We start from the raw sequence: 23,143 nt of genomic DNA on the forward strand, positions 1-23,143 counted from the left end.
AATGGATGATGAAGTATATAATCCATCCCATTCATGCTAACCGTTGCCACAGTCACACCCACCTTCAAACCTCTAGTTTGCTGCTCACCTCCCCCTCCCCCACTCTCGCACTGGTAGCATCTCACGTACATACGGTTACTCTGTACGTCCACTGGAATTGATAAAAGTCAGTGGCCCGAGTGTTGAATGAATTTAGCCCAAATGATCAGCAAATCAAGGGGGTGTGCCATGATGCCTGTTACTCGCTTAATACAAAGATGAATGGAAGCTGATGTTACCGTGTTTGGGCCGTAAAACTACTACTACTACTACTTCCGGTTGCTCCTATTAGGGGTCGCCACAGCGGATCCTCTGTTTCCATGTCTTCCTGTCCTCTGCATCTTCCTCTGTCACACCAGCTTCCTGCATGTCCTCCCTCACCACATCCATAAACCTCCTCTTTGGCCTTCCTCTTCTCCTCTTCCCTGGCGGCTCCATATTCAGCATCTTTCTCCCAATATACCCAGCATCTCTCCTCCACCCATGTCCAAACCATCTCCATCTTGCCTCTCTTGCTTTGTCTCCAAACTGTCCAGCCTGAGCGGTCCCTCTAATATAATCGATCCTAATCCTGTCCTTCCTCGTCACTCTCAATGAAAATCTCATCATCTTCAACTCTGCCACCTCCAGCTCCGCCTCCTGTCTTTTCGTCAGTGTCACCATCCCCAAACCATACAACATAGCTGGTCTCACAACCATCTTGTAAACCTTCCCTTTAACTCTTGCTGGTACCCTTCTGTCACAAATCACTCCTGACACTCTTCTCCACCCACTCCACCCTGCCTGCACTGTCTTCACCTCTTTTCTGCACACCCCGTTACTTTGGACAGTTGGCCCCAAGTATTCAAACTCATCCACCTTCATCACCTCCACTCCTTGCATCCTCATCACTCTGCTGTCCTCCCTCTCATGTGTGCATATGTGTTCCCTCTCGCTCCTACTGACTTTCAATAAGCCCATGTAGCTATATCCTGTCACCCTGTTTTTCTTCTGACTATTTGGTGCTGTTGCTGTTTTAGGTTCCACCAAAATCTAAAACAAACTGTTCTAAGGGTTTTTAACAATAATCTTCTCAGGACTGTGCGATACGACCAAACGCTCATATCCCGATATGGGTCATTTAATATCCTGATAACTACACGTATCACGGTACAGCACATGTTATGGAAATTCAATGAATAAATACGTTTCTGGTCTGTGTGCACACACTGTGTGTGTGTGTGTGTGTGTGTGTGTGTGTGTGTGTGTGTGTGTGTGGAGGGGGCAGCGCGACCATAAATGACAGCAAAATGCAGTAGAAACTCACACGATGCGGAAATTAAACGAGTGATCATCAATTAGGTGAGTACTGTAAATAAACAAAGTCTCTACTCGGTTTTGCCGTCATTTATGGGGGCGTTAGTTTCTCCTCTCCTCTCCTCTCTGTTTCACTGCAGGCGGGGCTCAGCCCCACCGCACACCAAGAGCTCGGAGGAGCGGAGGAGAGAGACGGCGGTGGAGAGCTGACGACAGCTACAGCAGTTACGTTACTGTAGGTGCCATAAAAGCCTTGCGAATAAACAGCCAGTAAGAAGTTATTTATTCATATAACCCGCGCAAGGGTTGGAAAGACTCCAAATGATGAGAAATATTGCTGTAAAGAGTGTGATTTGCGACACAGCGAAATAAACCATAGAGCATAATACGAAACGACAGATGCTTTTCTATCGTCACACGATATATATCATCTTATCACCCAGCCCTAATAGTGAGGGCTGAGCCCTGCTAGCCAATCTATCCCAGCCTTCCCTGATGCTGCTAATGGAGCATCATCCCTACCAAATATACGTATATATATATTTTTACATTTTGGATCCCAACCCCCCTTTTCTCCCCAATTATACCCGGTCAATTACCCCATTCTTCTGAGCTGTCCCGGTCGCTGCTCCACCCCCTCTGCCGATCCGGGGAGGCCTGCAGACTACCACATGCCTCCTCCGATACATGAGGAGTCGCCAGCCGCTTCTTTTCACCTGCCAGTGAGGGGTTTCACCAGGGGGGTCGTAGCGCATGGGAGGATCACGTTATTCCCCCCCGGTTCCCCCTCCCCCCCTGAAATGGCGCCCCGACCTACCAGAGGAGGCGCTAGTGCAGCAACCAGGACACATACCCACATCCGGCTTCCCACCCGCAGACACGGCCAATTGCGTCTGTAGGGACGTCCGACCAAGCCGGAGGCAACACGGGGATTCGATCAGGGGATCCCCATGTTGGTAGGCAACGGAATAGACCGCATGCCACCTGGACGCCCTTTAAGTTTATTGTTGACATGAACATTGGAAGATTAATTAAATTCACAGGCTATGAATATTTGGATCGAATCTGGTATTCAAGACATAAAACCATTTCCCAAAGTATTTTAGTTAACTCTTAACTAAGTTCTCAAGTTTACCATATATTTTCTAAGAAATGATTCACAACTTTAACACAGTTTTCAATCCAGAGGAGTTGAATCAGTTGCAACTGGACTTGGTATTTATCTGTGAAGATGTTTCGCCTCTCATCCAAGAGGCTTCCTCAGTTCGTGCCTTTCTGACTAGACCAAGCTAGTCTGACTGGCTGGTGATGAGACTCAGAATTTATCCTCTTGGAGGCGTTGTCAGAGCTATAGATGTCCATGGCTCTTTGTGTCCCGATGTTTACCAGTGCCCGTCGCTAACAGAGCCATAGATATGAGTGGCTCTTTTGTGTACCGATGTTTGGCCGCGCCCGTCGTTATTGGAGCTATTGATTTGCATTTATTTAGCAGCAACGGTCGTTGGGGGTGTTAGTTTCGACTTCATTATTCAGTGGTCATGAAAGTCGTTGGAGCCGTCAGTGACCGACCGTTGATCTTGGAGGCTAGGCTTCTTGAGTCTTCTGGGTAGAGATGACATCGAAGCACAGGAGAGCCACGCATATCAATAGCTCCAATAACGACGGGCGCGGCCAAACATCGGCACGAACTGAGGAAGCCTCTTGGATGAGAGGCGAAACGTCTTCACGGATAAATACCAAGTCCAGTTGCAGTTGATTCAACTCCTTTGGATAACCATGACCTGGATGAATGAGAACATTCACAGACACAGTTTTCAATGCCTTTAAACAAATTCACCACATATTCTTTAGAGACCGCTCCTCTAATCTAACTCTAGTTAATTTAAACCGGTTTACCTGGCTCTGCTCATTGAAGTTGATGTAAGGTTGTTGTTGTTGTTGTTGTTGTTGTTGTTGTTGTTGTGGCAGCAGGCTGTCCAGGGCAAGGCCAGGGGCCATCTGGCAGGACAGAGGCTGGACATTACTATCCTCATGTGGGATGACAGTCATTCCCCCCAGTGACCGCCCACTGGGAAGCCCCTGGTAGTAACAGGAGCTCTCGGAGGAACTCTGGCCATTGGAGGGGTTAAACCTCTGACAGGAAGGCCCTGTGGGGGCTTGCTGGGAAGCATGGTTGAGTTGTACTGCGTTGACTGGCACAGACGGGGTGCTACCTGCAAACATGCAGCTGCTGGAAGGCACTAAAGGAGGAGCTTCCATTTCCTGTTGGGTTGGAAATGCAGTGCTAGAGGTATTTGGAGGCATGAATGGTCTGCAGTTCTCTGGAACTTGAGTTATGCCCAGCTGAAATCCTGGTGCCTGGCCGAGGTGAGGGCTGACGTGTTGGTGTTCATTAGAAAGTAATGTTGGCATGTGTTGGGGCTGTTGTTGCTGGGGTGGCCATGTTTGTCTGTGATTCTCAACATTTTGTGTCTGAAGTGGAAATTGACACTGTGTAAAGCTGGAAGAGGAAGGCTCCAAACTAAATCCTGACTGATTTGAAATATTCTGGATGTAATTCTCTACAAAGTTATCAGTTCGGTTTAAATCGGGAATGGGGGAGATCCATTGGCCGTTCTGACAAGAGGGATTAAACTGCCTTGATGGGTTTTGGTCCAGGAGGCTGATTGATAGATCAGCTGGCACACTTGGTGCAAGGTGGTTTTGGATTGACTGAGACATTTGGTGGGACTGAAACTGATTGGGTGAGGTTTGCCTGAGCGAGCAGGATCTGTGTCCATTTTGATTGGCTGTGGGCTGAAGGTTTCTGAGCTGGCTTTGTGTCTGGGCACAAGAGTCCATCAGTGAAGGGTTGAAGGTCGCCGTTTTGGAAAGGCCACCTGTGGGGCTGATATCAGAGTGCAGACCAACAGAGGGGGAGAAGGTGCTTTGGGAGGCAATCTGCTGTAGGGTTGGACCGTTTAACCCTAAAGAACCCATCTGAGGAGGACCCATGTGTGTCAGGTTCATGATTCCTGGGACAGAGTTTTGTTTCTTTGTCACTGTTTGCCTTCCGTTGCGTAGGATCTGGTTCTGTGGTTCCATGGTCCAGTCGAAGTTCTGTTGCTCTTCACCCATCAGGGGCTCCTGACTCTGAAGGTCCAGGCCAGACAGGCAGACTGGGATGTCATCCAGCTGATCTGGTATCTTCAGACCGCCCTCCTTGAGGAGCTGCTCCTCCACGTAGCTCAGGATGTCATTGCTGAGGAGCTCGTCCATGTCCTCAGACACGCCACAGCTGCCACTGTTCATCTTCAGAAGGATGTTCTCCCAGTCCTTCAGCTCTGTGGGCTCCACGTCCAGCCCACCAGTGAGCTCACTGTCCCCTAATATCTGCTGCAAGGTCTCCATCATGTCCTGCATGTTGCCTCCCGCCTTCATCAGGTTATTCGTACTGGGAGCCTGGTGTTGCCCAGTGTCCCCGGGGACATTGACCAAGGCATGGGTGTCTTTGAAGGCCACATCATTCAGGCTGTTCAAGGAGTTGGTGTTGTTGTGTTGGCAGTAGACCGCCTGGTCCTGGCTCAGCATGCAGCCAAGCAGGGAGCCGGGGCTGATGGAGAGGTCGTCCACCTTGCGCTGCTTCGGAGCGGAGCAGGGGTTGGAGACATCCAGGGTGGGGCCGACGTCATACAGTAATGCCTCCCCAGTGGTGAAGCTGAAGGGGAGCTGCAGATGTCTGAGTCGAAGGTGCTCCTCGCCCTCCTCATTTCTGCAACACAGAAAAACAAAAAGGACTGTGGTTAGATGTAATGATTCTAACAGTAGTTATAATCGCTGTGACAGAAGTAGAAATAAGAACAGTTAATAGAAGTAGTGATAATGGTCATAGTAGTGCAATTAGTAAATGCTGCACTGTGCCAGAAGAAGTAGTTGCTTTTGTAGTAGTAATAGCAGTAGTTAAATTAGTAGTTGTACTAGTTTATGAATGAAATATATGATTCACATGCAGCCCAAAGCCTTAAAATGATAAAAAAAACTATATAAATATTGATAATATAATACAAATATTACGTTTTAGGAGACTTGACTGGAAAAAGAGAGCACTAAAGGAGTGCACAGGATGAGAGAGCTAGCTGAGATCAGGACTTACGTCAGTGCTCTCTGTCTGGCCACAATGAAATCCGGTCGTCCTCCTTTAAAGACCAGTCTGGCATTGGCCTGAACCCAGACCCACGCCCCGCCTTTAGACAGCAGCCTAAAGACTGTGAATCCAGTTTCTCCTGCTTTGATCACTGGAACATAACACAGAGAAACAATCACGATTATACGATAACATAGACGGCGTGGGGAAGTGAAACCCTCCACTCCCCATGGTTGGACGGCTCTTGATCCGTGAGATAAAAGGGACCAGTGAGAAGTTAGAGGGCCTGACCTCTCGAGCCCTTTTCACACATGCAGCCTAACCTGTAAACCTTCCGGGTCTTGTGTGAACACAAGCCGGAGTTAATATTCCTGAGAAGCTGTGGTAAAAATCCCGGAAATATAAAAAACAAACAAACGAAAAAAAAGAAAGAAAAGAAAAAGAACAAATGCACAAATGCTACAGGGTCGCCATATTAATTTTATGCAGAACAGTTTTGCAGGGGTGAGCAAACCAGTCACAAGGAATGCTTCTGCAACTTGTTCAGAGCAGGAACATTTGTGTGGATTTAATTATAAACCAGCACATTCAAAAATGTCTGAAAAATTACCTGACGTAGAACTATGAGAGCTTCTTTTTGTCCAGGCAGAGGAAGAAATCAGTAATCAGCTGTGTGGTACAGTTAACCACAGCCAGCGACCACATAAAAGGCATCCTACATTAACTGGGTGGTAAAGAGACAGAACACACTGCCGTGTCCCGTATGAACAAACACATGTGGACATCTGACAGGGAAGAGAGGTGTGTGTGCACCTACACAATGTACTATGTATGAAATGGCTTTTGGTTAAGCTTATTACTTACTTACAGACAGACAGGCAGGCAGGCAGGCAGACAGACAGACAGACAGACAGACAGACAGATAGATAGACAGACAGGCAGGCAGGCAGGCAGACAGACAGACAGACAGACAGACAGACAGACAGAGACAGACAGGCAGGCAGGCAGACAGACAGACAGGCAGACAGATAGACAGACAGACAGACAGACAGACAGGCAGACAGATAGACAGACAGACAGGCAGGCAGGCAGACAGACAGACAGACAGACAGGCAGGCAGGCAGACAGATAGACAGACAGACAGACAAACAGGCAGGCAGACAGACAGACAGACAGACATAGACAGGCAGGCAGACAGACAGACATAGACAGATGGACAGATAGACAGGTAGATAAGACAGACAGACTTACTCTTGAGGTGGTTGTCTGCACAGTACATCATGTCAGCAGCATGAATAAACTGGTATCCAGTTCCCTTCATACAGAGTTCAATTTCACTGTAACCAAGAACCACCTTCCCCCTGACAACAAACAACAACACCATGAAAAACAGCACAACCTGCAGATCATACAGTTTATCTTTCACATCAGATCCACAAAGCACTGCAGGGTTTTACACATTTACTCGTGCTGAAATTAACACGCCAACACGTGGCTGCTTATTGCTGTATATATGTTACACACCGCCGTGTGACTCCTCTATAGTTTTATAGTAGTATTGTTATTTGAATGCAGCGCATCACATCTCAGCATCACTCTGGGATTTGGAGAATTTTGATTTAAGTCAGCAGGCAATAAACACTTACACATGTTTAACCTTAACAGCAAAACCCTGATACAGGATTCAACATATTTAAACGTGTATTGTAAAAATCAAGATTCCTCCTTTCGTTTTTGCAGATTTCACACTTTTTTATTTTTTCAGTTATTGTATTTTATTTGTTGCTTCTCACCTAAAGGCAGATGCTGAAAAATGTAAACATCCCAAATCGATCTCTGAAGCCTCGTGTAATTTTACGGGATTTCCTTTACGTGTGTTTACAACTGAAAGTACCCCTCCAGACACGTTCTCAAGTTTACAGATACTCTGAGATGATTCATGTACTGTCTCACATGGTTTTCCCACAAAAAAAGAAAGAAGGAAAGGGTCTGGAAGAACATCTACTCTTTCTCCCTTATCTGAGAAAGCCAGCATCTATGAATATGCAAATATCACAGGCCCCGCCCACCACCACTGCTTGCTCTGGGTTGCCCAAGTGAGAGAGTGAGATTCAAATATACATGTCCGACCCTCGGTCAGACCCGGACTCGGACTCTGCTGTGCCCCAGAATCGGGATCCCAAGATGTTCCCAGGCCAGAATGGACATGTAGTCCCTCCAGCGAGTTCAGGGTTGACCCCCGGGGTCTCATCCCAGTCGGTCTTCCTGGACCAGTCTGTGATGCAGGAAGTCGGCACGCCCCAGTCCCCGCCTTTGCCTGCTGCCTGGCCTGCGCTGCGCCTTACCCCGGTCGGTGCTCATCCCCCGCGGGTGGTGGACACCGTGGCACTTTTCGGTTGAAAAATGACGCATCTCAGGCCGCCATCATTGTTTCATATGGCTCAACTTCGAAACGTTAGCTAAATACGTAGCTTAGCTTTACTGTTACCACACAACTAGCAGGAGCTAGCAAAAAGCTAACGCAGTTAGTGCTACTTATCAGTCCCGAAGGAAATATGTGACATGCAGAACGCTTTTCGTTTGACTGTTGGTTGAGTAGAAAGAAAACTTACATCCTGACTCCTGCTGCCTGTTGCAGTTGCAGGATAAATGGTCGGCACAGCATCTGGCTTCAAAACTAACTTCTTGTGAAAACTCGACGACTTTGCATCAGCTTATGGAGACACCCCTCACTGAAACGTGCATTCCCGATAACGCAGTCCCTCCAGGTTTGTCGGCACGTGAGCCCGACGTCTGTGAATAAATCCCAACCGTTTCAGCAGCACAGCGGGATTTTTTTTGGTAGATGGTAGAAGGAAGCTCCAGGGTCCGGTTTATATATAAAAACTGCACACTCTACCATGTTTCTCACTCATAAAGCCCTTCCCCAACTGGCTCCCCCATACCTCACTCCTACCAACCCTCTCGGTCCCTCAGATCCACCTCAGCCTCCCTTCTCTCCACCCCCAACCTGGGGGGTGACCAAGCCTTCTCCAGGGCAGCTCCCAGGCTCTGGAACTCAGTCCCAGTGATTGACTTTCGGATTTGTGCCGTACCAAATCTAGCTTGCCCGGGCAGGCTATGTTTGAATCTCAGACTTTATGGAGGTGCACAGACAGCTCCTCCACCAGCACTAGTGACCAACTTTGCACAGATACAAATCAGTAGAGTCCAGACCAGACTTTGTAGGGGACACAAACATGAGAGAAACACATTTTTGAGTGGAGGGGTACTATAGCAGCGTCTGTAATATGTTTCACATGTGTGTATTGCAAGTGACGTCCCGTTCGCCAAACCTCCAATGACCTGCACGTGCACCGATGTATGGAAAGAGAAAAATCTAGGTGTCTTAACTGTTACGCTTACTCCGATTTTGATGTTCTTTCCCTTCCCTAAATATGGCTACCGATCCTGACCGAAATGCATCATTTGCCAGTATGGTGTACCGTGTGTCGATGGCCATGGGGGAGAAGTCCAGCTTGTGTTTGGTCTGAAAGATAAGGGTTTTGGTTCGGATCTCTAGGATTGACGGTGGCTGGACCAGTGTGGCGACGGCAAACAGTGCCAGCTGGGAGTGACTGATAGTACCGTCCTCTGACACCTTGTTCTGCCCATGCAGGTATTTCAGGCGACCACGGAAATTCAGGGCCTGGATGCGGAAGGACACACACACACACACACACACACACACACAAGAATACACACAAACACACACACACACGCACACTATCTTAGTCTCTAATCTTTGTCTCCACTCTCATTGTCACATTTTCTTCAAAACGTGTTCCTCTTTTGTCTTTTTCATGGTTGTTCAAGCTTATGCGAGTCCCTCTACCGCCACCTACTGGTGTGGAGTACAAGCAGGGTCCGATTGTTTCCAGGAGGAGGGTCTTACCAGGAAACCGGACGAGTTGTCCAACAGGCAGCGGAAACGGCAGCAGAAGCTCCTCTCCAGAAAGGAGGAGTTCTCCGGGGGTATCAGCAGAGGGTCATAGGTCATGACGTTGCTGCTGATCTCACTGGTGCTTTGGTCACCTGCAACCGGGGACGAGACAATTATCACGTTTACAATAACGCAACTTTTTTTTCCCCGACTTTAGTTTTTACTGATGATTTCAACATTTACAAACAAAATGCGAAAAAAAAGGGTTTTGTTTGGGAGTTAACGTTTTTAGTAGCCCATCCATTCTCAACAGTTTCATCAGCTAAACCAGTTGTCCTTCCCATAGTCTTCATCGCTGTTTTGGGTCCTAAATAACGTCCATTTCTCCCACTTTCTAGCCTTCTTCCCAGAAGTCTCGACACAACTAAGCTTTAACATCTTGCGATTTTTAACTTCCGATGGAGAAATTCTCTTTTTGCGTCGGCTCATATTCCCGCTGTCGCTCCTGGATTTGGCAGCTGCTGATTGGGTAGTTTCATGTAGCCGCTCTGCTATTGGCCGCCTGCGTTTTCAGTCGAAACCCCTTCATGAAACCGCAGCCATACGGCTCCCTTTTCACTTCTGTTTCTTCAGTTTTCTAGGAAATGTCCACAGAATCTCAGCACATACTGTACGATATGCACAACGTTTGTAGTGTTTGAAAAGCCATGCATCCATTTTAGGGGGAAAGGATCCTTGGAATTCATTAGTCAAGTGATATTCGTCTGAAAAACACAACTAATTTACCTTTAAGAGACTTCAAGTCACTTCTTATTTTAAATCATCGAAGCCGCTTATCCCAGACGGGGTCGCCGGATGCTGGAGCCTATCCCCATTGGGCGGCAGGCGGGGGGGGGGGACACCCACCCTGGACAGGCCGCCAGGCCATCACAGAGCCCACACATTCACACCTAGGGACAGTTTAGTACGGCCGAGTCACCTGACCTACATGTCTTCGGACTGTGGGAGGAAACTGGAGCACCCGCAGGAAACCCACACAGACACGGGGAGAACATGCAAACTCCACACAGAGGACGACCCCCAAGGTTGGACTACCCCGGGGTTTGAACCCAGGACCTTCTTGCTGTGTGAGGTGACCGCGCTAACCACTGCGCCATCGTGCCGCCCCCTTCTTTTGAATGTTAACTCATAGCAGACTTAATGTTGAAGCTGATGCTTATTTTAGTCGGCCAGTCAAGTCAGTCACTCACTCACTCACTCACTCACTCACTCACTCACTCACTCAGTAAATAGGTTAGTCGGTAATTTATCAGTCAGGCGCTCGTTCAGTTTATTAGTCAGTTGGTTGGCGAGTTAGTTCATCCTGGCGACTCACTGAGGGGCCCTGTAGTGCTGTCCATGGAGCTGGGGTTTGGGTTGAGGGCGAAGTGTAGCTGCCGTTTAAACAGACTGCGGTCGTCTGTATGGATCAACTCGAAAACACTCTGGTGGATGACATCAGACTGGATGGAGAGACAGACAGACAGACAGACAGATTAGTTCCTCTTGTTTTTACACACTGACAATAATTTTGAAATGCTGTTCATATTAATAAAGCAAACCGAACTTAACTGAAAGACAGTCAAAGACAGAGCAAGGGAGAGAGAGAGAGAGTGAGAGAGAGTGAGAGAGTGAGTGAGAGTGAGAATGGGAGAGAGAGAGTGAGAGAGAGTGAGAGTGAGAGAGAGAGAGTGAGAGAGAAGAGAGAGTGAGAGAGAGAGAGAGAGAGAGTGAGAGAGAGAGTGAGAGAGAGAGGGAGAGTGAGAGAGAGAGTGAGAGAGAGAGTGAGAGAGAGAGTGAGAGAGAGTGAGAGAGTGAGTGAGAGAGAGAGTGAGAGAGAGAGAGAGAGAGTGAGAGAGAGAGAGTGAAGCATCGGGGCCGAGACAGGCCCTGATGAGAAACAGTAAAATCAGCTGCTTAATCCCATTCACATCTGTGAAGTGTTGTGATACGTTCATTCGGACATGCAGCAGGAGGTAACACTGAATAGTCCAATACAAATCCTTCCGCCTCTCCCTCTCTGCAGCCTCGTATCACTCCGCTAAGCCCCTCCCACCAAATGACCTCAGCGTCGCTCTTCAGCCCCTTACGCTCAGCGTACAACCAGGAAATGTCAAAGCGAGACCCGTGAAGCTTGTATCATAGCTGATAATCTATCCATGTAAAACAACATTTCTTTCAGTTTATCTCTTAGTTGCACTAATATTGTTCATGTGAAGCAGCCATTCTGAGTTGGCCTTGTGGATTTTTAGGGTTTAGGGTTACAACCACAAGCAACCGGCGCAGCAGGACAGATGCGAATTGATCGCGTACACGCACATCTGCATTTGTAGAACAGCCAATAGGTAGGCCCGCTCTCTGTAATGACCCGTGATTGGCTAAAATCTTCCATCCCGGGGTAGATTTTGTTAAAGTCTGAATGCAGAGTGAAGAGGAGGCGCAGAAGTCTAGTTTTCTCTGAGAACACTGGATTACAATATTTTGAAAGGTTATTGTGGAATTGTTGCCCAGTGACGCCATAGAGAACTGCCTACCTACCCCAGCTTTACTGTCCTAAAAATGTGGTCGTTTTTTTAAACTCTTGCCAAGTGTCTTTCAACTGAAGGGAGAGTCTGAGTGTCACGTGTCAAAAAAAAGAAGCAAATACTGCCCTCTAGTGGACAATGTCATGAAACATTTTATTCATATCATTTAGATGTGGCTTGGTTATGGCGTTGCACAGAAGTAGATTGTACTATGAATTCAAGCTCTAGCAGAAGCCAAGAAACAAAGAAAAGCCTTCAGTTCGGTTATCTGTTCTTATCTTAGTGACATCACAACCTACAAATCAGATACTAACAGCGGACAAAACAAGTTAATACAAATTTACTCTGTAACTTCACCGCCTCTCTTGAACATTGCCCCACTATGATCAGCCTTCAACCTTGTGACTGGACAAACCTTGCTCCTATCCACCAATGAGAGAGGGAGGATGATGTGATCGATATAATCATCTCCTGGTCTCCCTTAAAGAGATAGTAAACCTCTGGGGTTTTTTTGTTTTTTTTTATACAAGTTTACATCTGAAAACACACCGGTATGGATCTAGGATGGTGGAACGAACTGCCCTCATGATTAACTGAGCTAAATAAATGAGATGCATCACACAGCTGAAGCTTTTTTTATTCTTGGGGAAAATGCACAGTTACCATCAACCCCCTCCAGATTGCTCACATCATTAGGGGGGCATCAAAGATGGCGAGACCCATGTGACGTCGGTGACACACATGGCATCCAGCCCGTTAGACCAGTAAAGCCCTTTAGACCCCTCAACACCATCACCACTGTCCTCTTTATCGACACCCTTTATTTATCCTTTTTTTTAAATGTATTCACATTTATAAAAATGAGTGGTTACTTGTTCTATAAGTGGAGGTTTGGGATGTTTAAGCCAGCAGAGATGATTACACAAGAGCCTCACAAGATTAATGTGGTTAATATGTATTACTACAGGCTTCTAAAAACTCCCTTCTAACCACTCCTTCTAGTGAGAGTGCAGGCATACAAGGGGAGGTGGGGTGCTTTCCGAAACAGTCAAAACAGTCATTTTCTCCCGTAAGACCTTGGCTAGAGTCCAGTCAGCAGGGATCAGTTGATCCCTGTCACAGGTACGCATTGAGTATATATACCCAGGTATTGTTGGCAGAAGAAAGACAAATGTGAATATTGTGAGCCAGCAAGCTTTAAAAAGGACACTGAACTTTGATGGTAGTTTGATGGAAATATCTCCTCTTGCCTTTCAAGGTCTGTCCTCCCATCAAACGGCGTCATGTCTTACACATGTCTCTACTGGCTGACTGAAGTTCAACCCGCCTGAACGCGGCCTCGCAGAACTCATATCGATAGACTGTAGGAAGGAGCGGCACTCGAAACTGCCAAGTGGAGAGACAGGAAACTGGCGGTCAGCCTCAGTGAGACGAGGAGGTGAGACGAGGAGATGTGAAGAGAGGATGTGAGGTGAGGTGACCTGACATGGACATGGAACGGAAGAGGACATGATAAACTGAAAGAGGGACAGAAGAGATAAAGAAGTGGCATGAGAGGAGAGATAAAGGAGGGAGCGAAGGAAGTGAAATGAGAGAAAAGATGATGAGATGAGATAAAATGAGGTGAGAAGATAAAATGAGATGTGATGAGATGAGGTAAGATGAAAGAGGGCCAGAGGAAATAAAGAAGTAGCATGAGAGAGATAAGGAGGAAGACAAGGAGGTGAGAGAAAAGATGATGAGATGAGATAAAATGAGAAGGAGAGATGAGATGTGATGAGAGGGGGTAAGATGAAAGAGGGACAGAGGAGAAAAAGAAGTGGCATGAGAGGAGAGATAAGGAGGGAGCGAAGGAGGTGAAATGAGAGAAAAGATGATGAGATGAGATAAAATGAGGTGAGAAGATAAAATGAGATGTGATGAGAGGAGGTAAGATGAAAGAGGGCCAGAGGAGATAAAGAAGTAGCATGAGAGAGATAAGGAGGAAGACAAGGAGGTGAGAGAAAAGATGATGAGATGAGATGAGATAAAATGAGAAGGAGAGATGAGATGTGATGAGAGGGGGTAAGATGAAAGAGGGACAGAGGAGATAAAGAAGTGGCATGAGAGGAGAGATAAGGAGGGAGCGAAGGAGGTGAAATGAGAGAAAAGATGATGAGATGAGATAAAATGAGGTGAGAAGATAAAATGAGATGTGATGAGAGGAGGTAAGATGAAAGAGGGACAGAGGAGATAAAGAAGTGGCATGAGAGGGGAGATAAGGAGGGAGACAAGGAGGTGAAATGAGAGAAAAGATGATGAGATGACATAAAATGAGGTGAGAAGATAAAATGAGATGTGATGAGAGGAGGTAAGATGAAAGAGGGCCAGAGGAGATAAAGAAGTAGCATGAGAGAGATAAGGAGGAAGACAAGGAGGTCAAATGAGAGAAAAGATGATGAGATGAGATATAATGAGGTGAGAAGATAAAATGAGATGTGATGAGAGGAGGTAAGATGAAAGAGGGACAGAGGAGATAAAGAAGTGGCATGAGAGGGGAGATAAGGAGGGAGACAGGGAGGTGAAATGAGAGAAAAGATGATGAGATGAGATAAAATGAGGTGAGAAGACGAGAGGAGATGAGATGTGATGAGAGGAGGCAAGATGAAAGAGGGACAGAGGAGATAAAGAAGTGGCATGAGAGGGGAGATAAGGAGGGAGACAAGGAGGTGAAATGAGAGAAAAGATGATGAGATGAGATAAAATGAGGTGAGAAGATGAGAGGAGATGAAATGTGATGAGAGGAGGCAAGATGAAAGAGGGACAGAGGAGAAAAAGAAGTGGCATGAGAGGGGAGATAAGGAGGGAGACAAGGAGGTGAAATGAGAGAAAAGATGATGAGAGGAGATGAGATGAGTCAGTATTGCAGGTGAAACAAATGAGATCTACTGTATTAACCTGGAAGGAAAGTTGTGTGTTACAGAAACACACTCAACACAACCCATAGCAACACGAAAGCGAACAATCAGGGTTTTCAGCATCAGCTCTATATAAAGCTGTACGGTGTAGAGGTGAAAACTGTGGCTGTTTCTTTTTATCGAACGACCAAATAATCACTCAAAATCAGCCTTCTCCGTTTGTTTTCTGTGGAAATCCCGAGAGACAAGAGTCGCGTAAACGAAATAACGATCGTTAGCTTTGTGTAAACACAACACAAAGCGAACGGCAATCAAACACATTAGTTTTATTTATCTAGGCAGTGACGCCTCTGTCATGTTCAAACACAAGACCAACAGAAACGACAGAAGTGGACGGTTACAATTAAACAAAATTATAACGTAATAACCACTAACTGTGTTGTACTCAAACAAAAAAAAAAAATTGAACGGCAAACACGGCGACTTAATAACCAAGCCATTAACAACCCTTAATTCACACTAACTGGAGTCCCCGGGTGAAAATACAGGTAAAATAGTTTATTCAGGGTAATGCACGCGAGCGTGTGTGTGTGTGTGTACACGTTTTATGTGTGTGTGTGTGTGTGTGTGTGTTGCATGTGTGAGAGTGCATTGGAAATGTACTAGTCGGGAACGGCGCCCTGGCCTCCGTCCAGGTCTCCCCGTGGCGTTTCATCTCTCCAAGCGAGAGTGGCTCGCAGCACCTCGACTGGCTGGGCTCACGAGTAACGTTCAAGAGAGCTGATGCAAGTGTAAATATATCATTTCAACAACGTGCCGAACCGGGCTGAGCGCTGACACGGCGACGAGTGAAGGACTTAAGCTGAACATAGAGGAGCGTTGTGCGAGGGGCCAAGGTGGAGAGAACCACACCCCCCTCTCTTGTTGCTCAACCCACAACAAATACAGGCAGACAAAAGCCCCTTTGTCAAAACGCTGCCGAACGCACGGAGACCGAGAACGCCGTAAAAAAAAAAAAAAAAAAAAAAAAACCAAGCTCCAAACTCTTGTGTCGCTTGTGAAAAGTTGACGACGGTTTTGGTCTTCGTGAGCGCTCAGAATATGAAACCGGGGGGAAATACTTATTCGAACACAAAACACCACAACACCGGGTTCAACACAGCTAACTCCTGTCTGTGCTTTAGTCCAACGGTCATATTTAGGGAGCTAACAAGGCTCTTATTTTGGAGTTGGCTTACCACGCTGATTATATTGTCTACCACGGACGATCCCTTGAGGGTCACAGGCGTGTCTATTTCACCCGTCACATAGGCGCTACAGTGTGGCCTATGACCCTTGACCTCTAAACCGCTGGTTGCTTATAGTTGTGGCTTAGGAAGTGAAGCGGATCTTACTGTGGGTCTTCGTGTCTGCGGAGGTCCTGTCCTTCGTCTGCGTTTTCTTATTCTTCTTATTCTGCAGTGTCCAGGACGGCAAACCGTGACTGTTTTTTTTTTTTTAAGGATTTTTCTCCCTAATTGTATCTGCCCAATTACCCCCACTCTTCCGAGCCGTCCCGGTCTCTGCTCCGCCCCCTCTGCCGATCCGGGGAGGGCTGCAGACTACCACATGCCTCCTCCCATACATGTGGAGTCGCCAGCCGCTTCTTTTCACCTGACAGTGAGGAGTTTCGCCAGGGGGAAGTAGCGCGGGGGAGGATCACGCTATTCCCCCCAGACCCCCCCCCCCGGACAGGCGCCCCAACCGACCAGAGGAGGTGCTAGTGCAACAACCACGACACAGCTGCAGACACGGCCAGTTGTGTCTGTAGGGACGCCTGAATAAGCCACAGGCAACACGGGGATTCGAACCGGCAATCCTCGTGTTGGTATAACCGGGATTTTCAAATCTTGGCCTTCTGACCCCCCTTCTCTCATCGGGGGGGGGGGGGCAGCAATCTACCAACCTAGCTTACCCTGTGTCCTCTCCTACAGTACTGCAAAATTGACCTATGAGAAATCCAGCTCTGAAACAAAAACGAAGACACTGGACGAGCCTAGTTTCCAGCTCTCGCTCTCTGATCAGGTTCAGCAGGGAAGAACTTTTAACCCTCCAACCATACACCGGTCAAACTTTTCCTCGCCGTTTTTCATGAACCGGAAAGCCCTCAGTGCTACTGAGGACTGCACACCCCCTGTGGCACTCTAAAAAAAAAAACCCTTGCGTAGGTCTCCACCTCTGACCATGGTGTACAATATCCGGCCTTATATCCCGTTGAAGTCTGGTGGTGCTGGGGTATCTGGCGACGGGAGCAGGGTAAAACTGGCCTGGGAGCTCATAGTCAGAGCCCTGCACATCAGCGGCATGGGGAATATGGTCGCTAGCAGCTGGGATTGAGTGGCAGTTGCTTTCGGCAGACCCCCATGTGACTGAGTAGCCCTATTTGTGGACCACACTGCTCACCCCAATTGGGGAGGGGCCTAGAAAAGATGGCCTAAACATTGTCCACGCAGCCAACCTCCTGGATAGGTTACCGCGCCTGACGGGAATTCCATCCCGCGGTACAAACAAGAAAACGATCCCATTCAAATTGGCAACATGGAATGTTAGGACTCTCCTTGATAATGACGGCAACAGACCCCATCGAAGGGCCGCACTGATTGCCGAGGAACTGAGACGCTACAGCATGGACATCGCTGGCTCCTGGGTGAAGGCTCCCTGAGAGAGGAAGTAGGAGGGTACGCCTTTTTCTGGAGAGGCTATCCCCTTGGCGGACAACATCAGCACGGTGTTGGACTGGCAATTCTACCCAGTCTCACTGAAACACCCACCGGACTAAGTGAGAGGCTGATGACCCTCTGTATCCCCCTAGCAAAGGCACGCTATGCCACTCTGTTAAGTGCATATGCGTCAACATGACCATCTGAAAATGGTGTGAAGGACAGCCTCTACCAGCAACTAGATGAGGCCCTTCATCGTATCCCAAAAAGGGCAAGATCTTTCTTCTGGGAGACTTTAATGCTAGGGTAGGAAGGAACAGTGGTATATGGAGCGGAGTACTGGGTAGGCATGGGGTTGTTCAGGTTAATGCAAATGGTCTGAGGCTGCTAACACTTCGTACAGCGCATGACCTCACCATTACAAACACGCTGTTTCAGCAGAAGACCAAATCCAAAACACCCTAGATGCACCCACGGTCTAAACACTGGCACCTGATCATCATCTCTATACCATAACAAGAGGTACTGACACTAGTTATGACTTGCTGACCCGGGTCATGAGAGGTGCAGAATGCTGGACGGGTCACCGCTTGATCATGACCAAACTCCACATCAAAGTGCGCCCTCCACAGCGTCTCAAGAAGCCCATAAAAAGCAACTGAACTGTGCTAAATTGAAGTCCGCCCCAGCACGGAATGAGTTCCGTCACTCCGTAGGCACGACGGCGCTGCAGTTTGAGGCCATTCTGAGTTCTGACAGTTCCACGAATCAGAAATGGACCTCCCTAACCTCACTGCTACATCAAGCTGCAATCCACTCTATAGGCGACAGAGCCAGAAAACACCAATACTGGTTCGACGAGGAACTCTTGACACCATCACATCCCTGCTGGAAACCATGCGTGGGACCCACAGGGCTACTCTCAACTGCCCTGCATCCGCCATCTTTCAGCAGCAGTGGCAAACAGCATGTAAGGAGGCACAAAACACTCTCCTATACAGATGTAAAGCCTGGGTCACATAAGGATGCTGGAGCGGTTCCACACAAGGCGTCTGCAGCGACTCATGGGGGTCACGTGGTGTTACCGTGGTCCTCATGCTGAGATTCTTGCTAGGACAAACTGCAAGAGCACAGAAGCCACGGCCACTGAACGCCATATGTGCTTGGGCACGTCATCAGGACGCCTCAAGAACGCCCGCCACGTCAAGTCCTGTATGGACAGCTTCACCTGGGCCACCGGTCCACAGGGGGTCAGAAGAAGCGATACGAAGACCAGCTAAAACCGTTGATGAGGAAGTGTTGTATCGACCCCTTGAGACTGGAGCAAGCTGCCATCAACCGTTCCAACTGGCGGGAGATGTGCCACAGAGGAAGGGAACCGCTGGAAATGGAGAGGAATGTGAAAAAACACCAGAAAAGACTAAGGAGACACACAACGTGCAATAAAACTTGTGGATCAAGAACTGGACTCTGTAGTCATCAAAGAACACACCGTTAACGAGGAAGGATGTCGTCATCGGACTCGACGGACCACCAGCAAGCAAGCAATGCATGTATGTATATATGCATGTATGTATGTATGTATGCATGTATGCATGTATGCATGTATGTATATATGCATGTATGTATGCATGTATGTATATATGCATGTATGTATGTATGCATGTATGTATACATGCATGAATGTATATACACATGCATGCATGCATGCATGTATGTGTGTATGTATGTATGTATGTATGCATGTATATATGTATGTATGCATGCATGTATATATGCATGCATGCATGTATGTGTGTATGTATGTATGCATGCATGTATATATGTATGTATGCATGTATGTGTGTATGTATGCATGCATGTATGTATGTGCATGAGCTGGTTTGCTGGATGTGAACCTTTGACTCGTAAGCACATCCGTTCAAACCAGAGTAAAAACGTCAGCAATCAAGAGCAGTCTGCCCACACCCACACACACACACACACACACACACACACACACACACACACACACACACACACACACACACACACACACACACACACACACACACACACACACCCTATAACTGCACAGTCACAAGCAGAAACAGTTCCAGCCCCTCTCTGCTGGCACACAGATCACCAGTTTTAACACGACATCAAACAGAACGTAGTCCATTTCATTAAAGAAAATGTTTTGTAGTTCGTCCACTCAAGAACACATACCACCGCTGTCCAAAAAAAAAGAAAAGTGGATGGAACATTATATTGTCAGTTGTGGAAACTTCAGAGAAATTGGATCAAAAAGGCACCATTCTTCCCATTTCTTCTCTGTTTTGTTTTGTTTCACAGGGAACATTTTGCCCTCGTCAAATTGAACCAGATGTTTTGCTAAAATTACCACATGGTTCTCTCGCACATTTCCTAATCAGCGCTGTGCTGCAGGACTTATTTCATATTCATAGAAAGGGGCAGAGGGGCAGAGGGGCAGAGGGAGGGACTGCCTCGGCTGGCCACGGGGGTCTGCTGATCAGACAGCCAGGGGCAAAAATATTCAAAGTTACAATCATGGAGGTTAAGCGTGCTCTGTCTGATGCTTTCTATCGCCGGGGTGTTAGCTAACCGCTAATCTGCAACACCAAGACAACAGCTGTTCAAGTAACACACAACTCACTGGAGGGGGGGGTGGGGTAGGGGGGGGTCAATGAATACCTCAGCCTTCCCTTTGAATGGCAGTGATGACGCACAGCGAGTCTCTGAACATCTTGAATTTGAACTGTTTGAACGTTTAGTCGGTGTTTTACTCGTGTTTTAAACTTTTGCAACACACGAGGTTCAACAACAAATGCATTTTGTTGAACACTTTCTTTGGGTCATCGCATGTTTCTTGTTTTACCGCAGCTAAGAGGTGACAGAGCCTTAACAGAACTGTGACATCAATTCACAGTATTCACAATGTTGTGATATGTGCTGAATCGGCACTAACATATCACTGCAATATCGAAACTAGACAGACCTGCTGATTCCCAGCCCCACAAATCGCCAAAACAATGCACCATGATGCACCACTGCAGCCACATGCAGGAAGAACAAGGCAGGTCATGTCCAGAAGAAAGAGCAAAGTGGTGGTGTTTGACAAGCAGATGTGGCAGAACAACTTTAACAACGGACCGTGCAACATCAGCGAGTAAAAGTCCGGTTCGGCCATGTTTTTTTGGTTTGGCGGTGGGGAAGGGGCTGACACAACAGTGCGGGTGCCTCTGCTTCATCTTGGATGGATCACTGAGATCCGGAGCAGTCAGACGGCACTGCAGCTGCAGGCCGCTCGCTGGGGTGGATAATTGCAGCTCGCTGCAGCAGAGCTCGAGATGCAACAGCACAGGGAGAGAACTGGATGCTGAACAAACAGGAGCTGCAGGGAACTGATGCACGGTTGGGAAACCGACAGGAGCTGCCAAATACGATGTTTCATAGGATCACTATGAGGAAACGGCCGAAAAACAACTTCTCTCTCTCTCTCTCTCTCTCACACACACACACACACACACACTAGGGCAATTTAGTAGCCATCAATTACTCCCAAAAAGTAGTTGAGTAGTCTATTAATCACAGGAAATCTATCCCCCCCCAATAACAACAACCAATTCACATCAAAAAGGTCGTGTCCGGGTGGTGCGGCGGTCTATTCCGTTGCCCACCAACACAGGGATTGCTGGTTCGAGTCCCCGTGTTACCTCTGGCCTGGTCATATACAAACAGTAAAGGGTTAACTAATGTAGACGGGACCACCCTGGGGGTGGATGAACTAGTCCTTGCTGGGCTCTGACACCGGTGCCCAGCTGGACGCGATGCAAACGAGCGAGCATCAGATTGGTTCGGTTTTTCCCAGTGGCAACGTCCTGACCTGCCCTGTGCATCGGCGAACAGGCGGGCGACGTCTCGCTTGTCTGAAGAATCGCTCGCCCTGTCTCTCTGTTCTTGCGAAGTTTCGCACACGTCCTCCACCTCCAGCCTATTTTCACCGGTCAGACTCACCGCCGACGTCCCTGACGTCTCCATTTCCCTTCCAGTCAGCAGTTACACCAGCCATTCATTAAGTAAAGGAAATGAAATGACTGAGGAAATGATTAATTGTTGGTTATGAACAAATAACTTAAGACACTCATTCGCAGAGGGAGAAATCACAAGCTGCGGTGGCGGCAAAAAAAACCATCTCATCCCCCTCTCGTGTCGCAACATCGCTCGGGGTGTATGTGGACATCGTTTTGCGCTCCACCCGCTCGCGTTCGCCCGCTCGCTGTATGTTAGGGAGAGGCGTGAGGGGCTGTTTACAAAGGAGCTGCGATCTGACTGGACTAAACCCCCAGCATGCATCTGAGCTGGAGTGTCTGACTGCGGTAACAACGTGACTGTGTTTCGGTTTAACCAGCGACCCTGTTAACTGGTGACTTTCAGCTGAGTGCATCCGTGGTTGTCGTGGTGACGGCAGCTGTTGAGAAACCTAAAAGCCCTAAATCATCTTAAAATGAATGAAAATATGGCTTCGTCTGGTCCTTTTTGGCCAACTTTGTGTAATTTAAGTGGCGTCGCCAACAAGAAGCATTCATATTTGTTGAAGTTACTTTTAATGTGGGGAAAAACACAGATTAGCAGAGCAGCTAGCAGCTGATCCACATTGAAATGACTGAATATGGGTCACTTTCCACCTGAGGATAACGGCATGGATGAGACGTTTACCGGTCTTTTCAATGTCTTGTGATAAAATTCCTGACGGTTATCATACCATGTCAAATTTCCCTAACCTCATTTACTGTGGTTTCATTACTGCTTCAAAGTAATTTACGCAGCCACGGAGAAGCAGGCAGCACGGTGGCGCAGTGGTTAGCGCGGTCGCCTCACAGCAAGAAGGTCCTGGGTTCAGAGTCCGGGGGTAGTCCAACCTTGGGGGTCGTCCTCTGTGTTGAGTTTGCGTGTTCTCCCCGTGTCTGTGTGGGTTTCCTCCGGGTGCTCCGGTTTCCTCCCACAGTCCAAAGACATGTAGGTCAAGTGAATCGGCCGTACTAAATTGTCCCTAGGTGTGAATGTGTGTGTTGGCCTTGTGATGGCCTGGTGGCCTGTTCAGGGTGTCTCCCTGCCTGCCATCCAATGACTGCTGGGATAGGCTCCAGCATCCCCGCGACCCTGAGAGGAGGATGAGCGGTTTGGCTAATGGATGGATACAGAAGCAGCGTGCCATGTTGCTAGCTTAACGTGCTACACTGACTAGCTAGTTTTTTTCCCCAAAACAATGGCTGAAGGAGGTGACAGTGCTGCGCATATTTTTCACCCGTCGAAAACACTCGCCGAACATGCAAGAATAACGCTGCTGCGAAGGGGGCGAACACTTCCAACATGTTTATCCATCTCCACGAACATCACCCGCGAGTGAAAGTTAACTTTTAATCTTCATGCACGTGAGGAGTCTGGAAGAGGGAAATGACATAGTTTGCCTGTCTTAGTTGACAGTTAAGTCAATTTGTGTAAATTGAAACTTTAAATGCTACGAGCCTTTTACGAGGGGACTTTTGGAACATCAACAAGGCAATTTCTCTTTTCCCTTACGCCAGAAGGTTGTTCTAATA

At 47.7% G+C, this 23,143-nt stretch overlaps 1 protein-coding gene across 1 annotated transcript in view; it reads right to left on the reverse strand.

Moving 5' to 3' along the window:
- Window positions 1–23,143, reverse strand: part of ahr2 (aryl hydrocarbon receptor 2) — a 64,715-nt gene that overhangs the window by 3,755 nt on the left and 37,817 nt on the right. The window contains exons 5-10 of the mRNA XM_056300958.1: window positions 10,756–10,882; window positions 9,393–9,532; window positions 8,944–9,146; window positions 6,710–6,819; window positions 5,468–5,609; window positions 3,232–5,086 (exon numbers count right to left, since the gene is read on the reverse strand). Of these exons, the coding sequence (XP_056156933.1) occupies window positions 3,232–5,086; window positions 5,468–5,609; window positions 6,710–6,819; window positions 8,944–9,146; window positions 9,393–9,532; window positions 10,756–10,882 (2,577 nt within the window). The remainder of the gene's footprint in view (window positions 1–3,231; window positions 5,087–5,467; window positions 5,610–6,709; window positions 6,820–8,943; window positions 9,147–9,392; window positions 9,533–10,755; window positions 10,883–23,143) is intronic.

This window comes from Lampris incognitus, chromosome 21, assembly GCF_029633865.1.
Source record: "Lampris incognitus isolate fLamInc1 chromosome 21, fLamInc1.hap2, whole genome shotgun sequence".
NCBI classification, from domain to species: domain Eukaryota; kingdom Metazoa; phylum Chordata; class Actinopteri; order Lampriformes; family Lampridae; genus Lampris; species Lampris incognitus.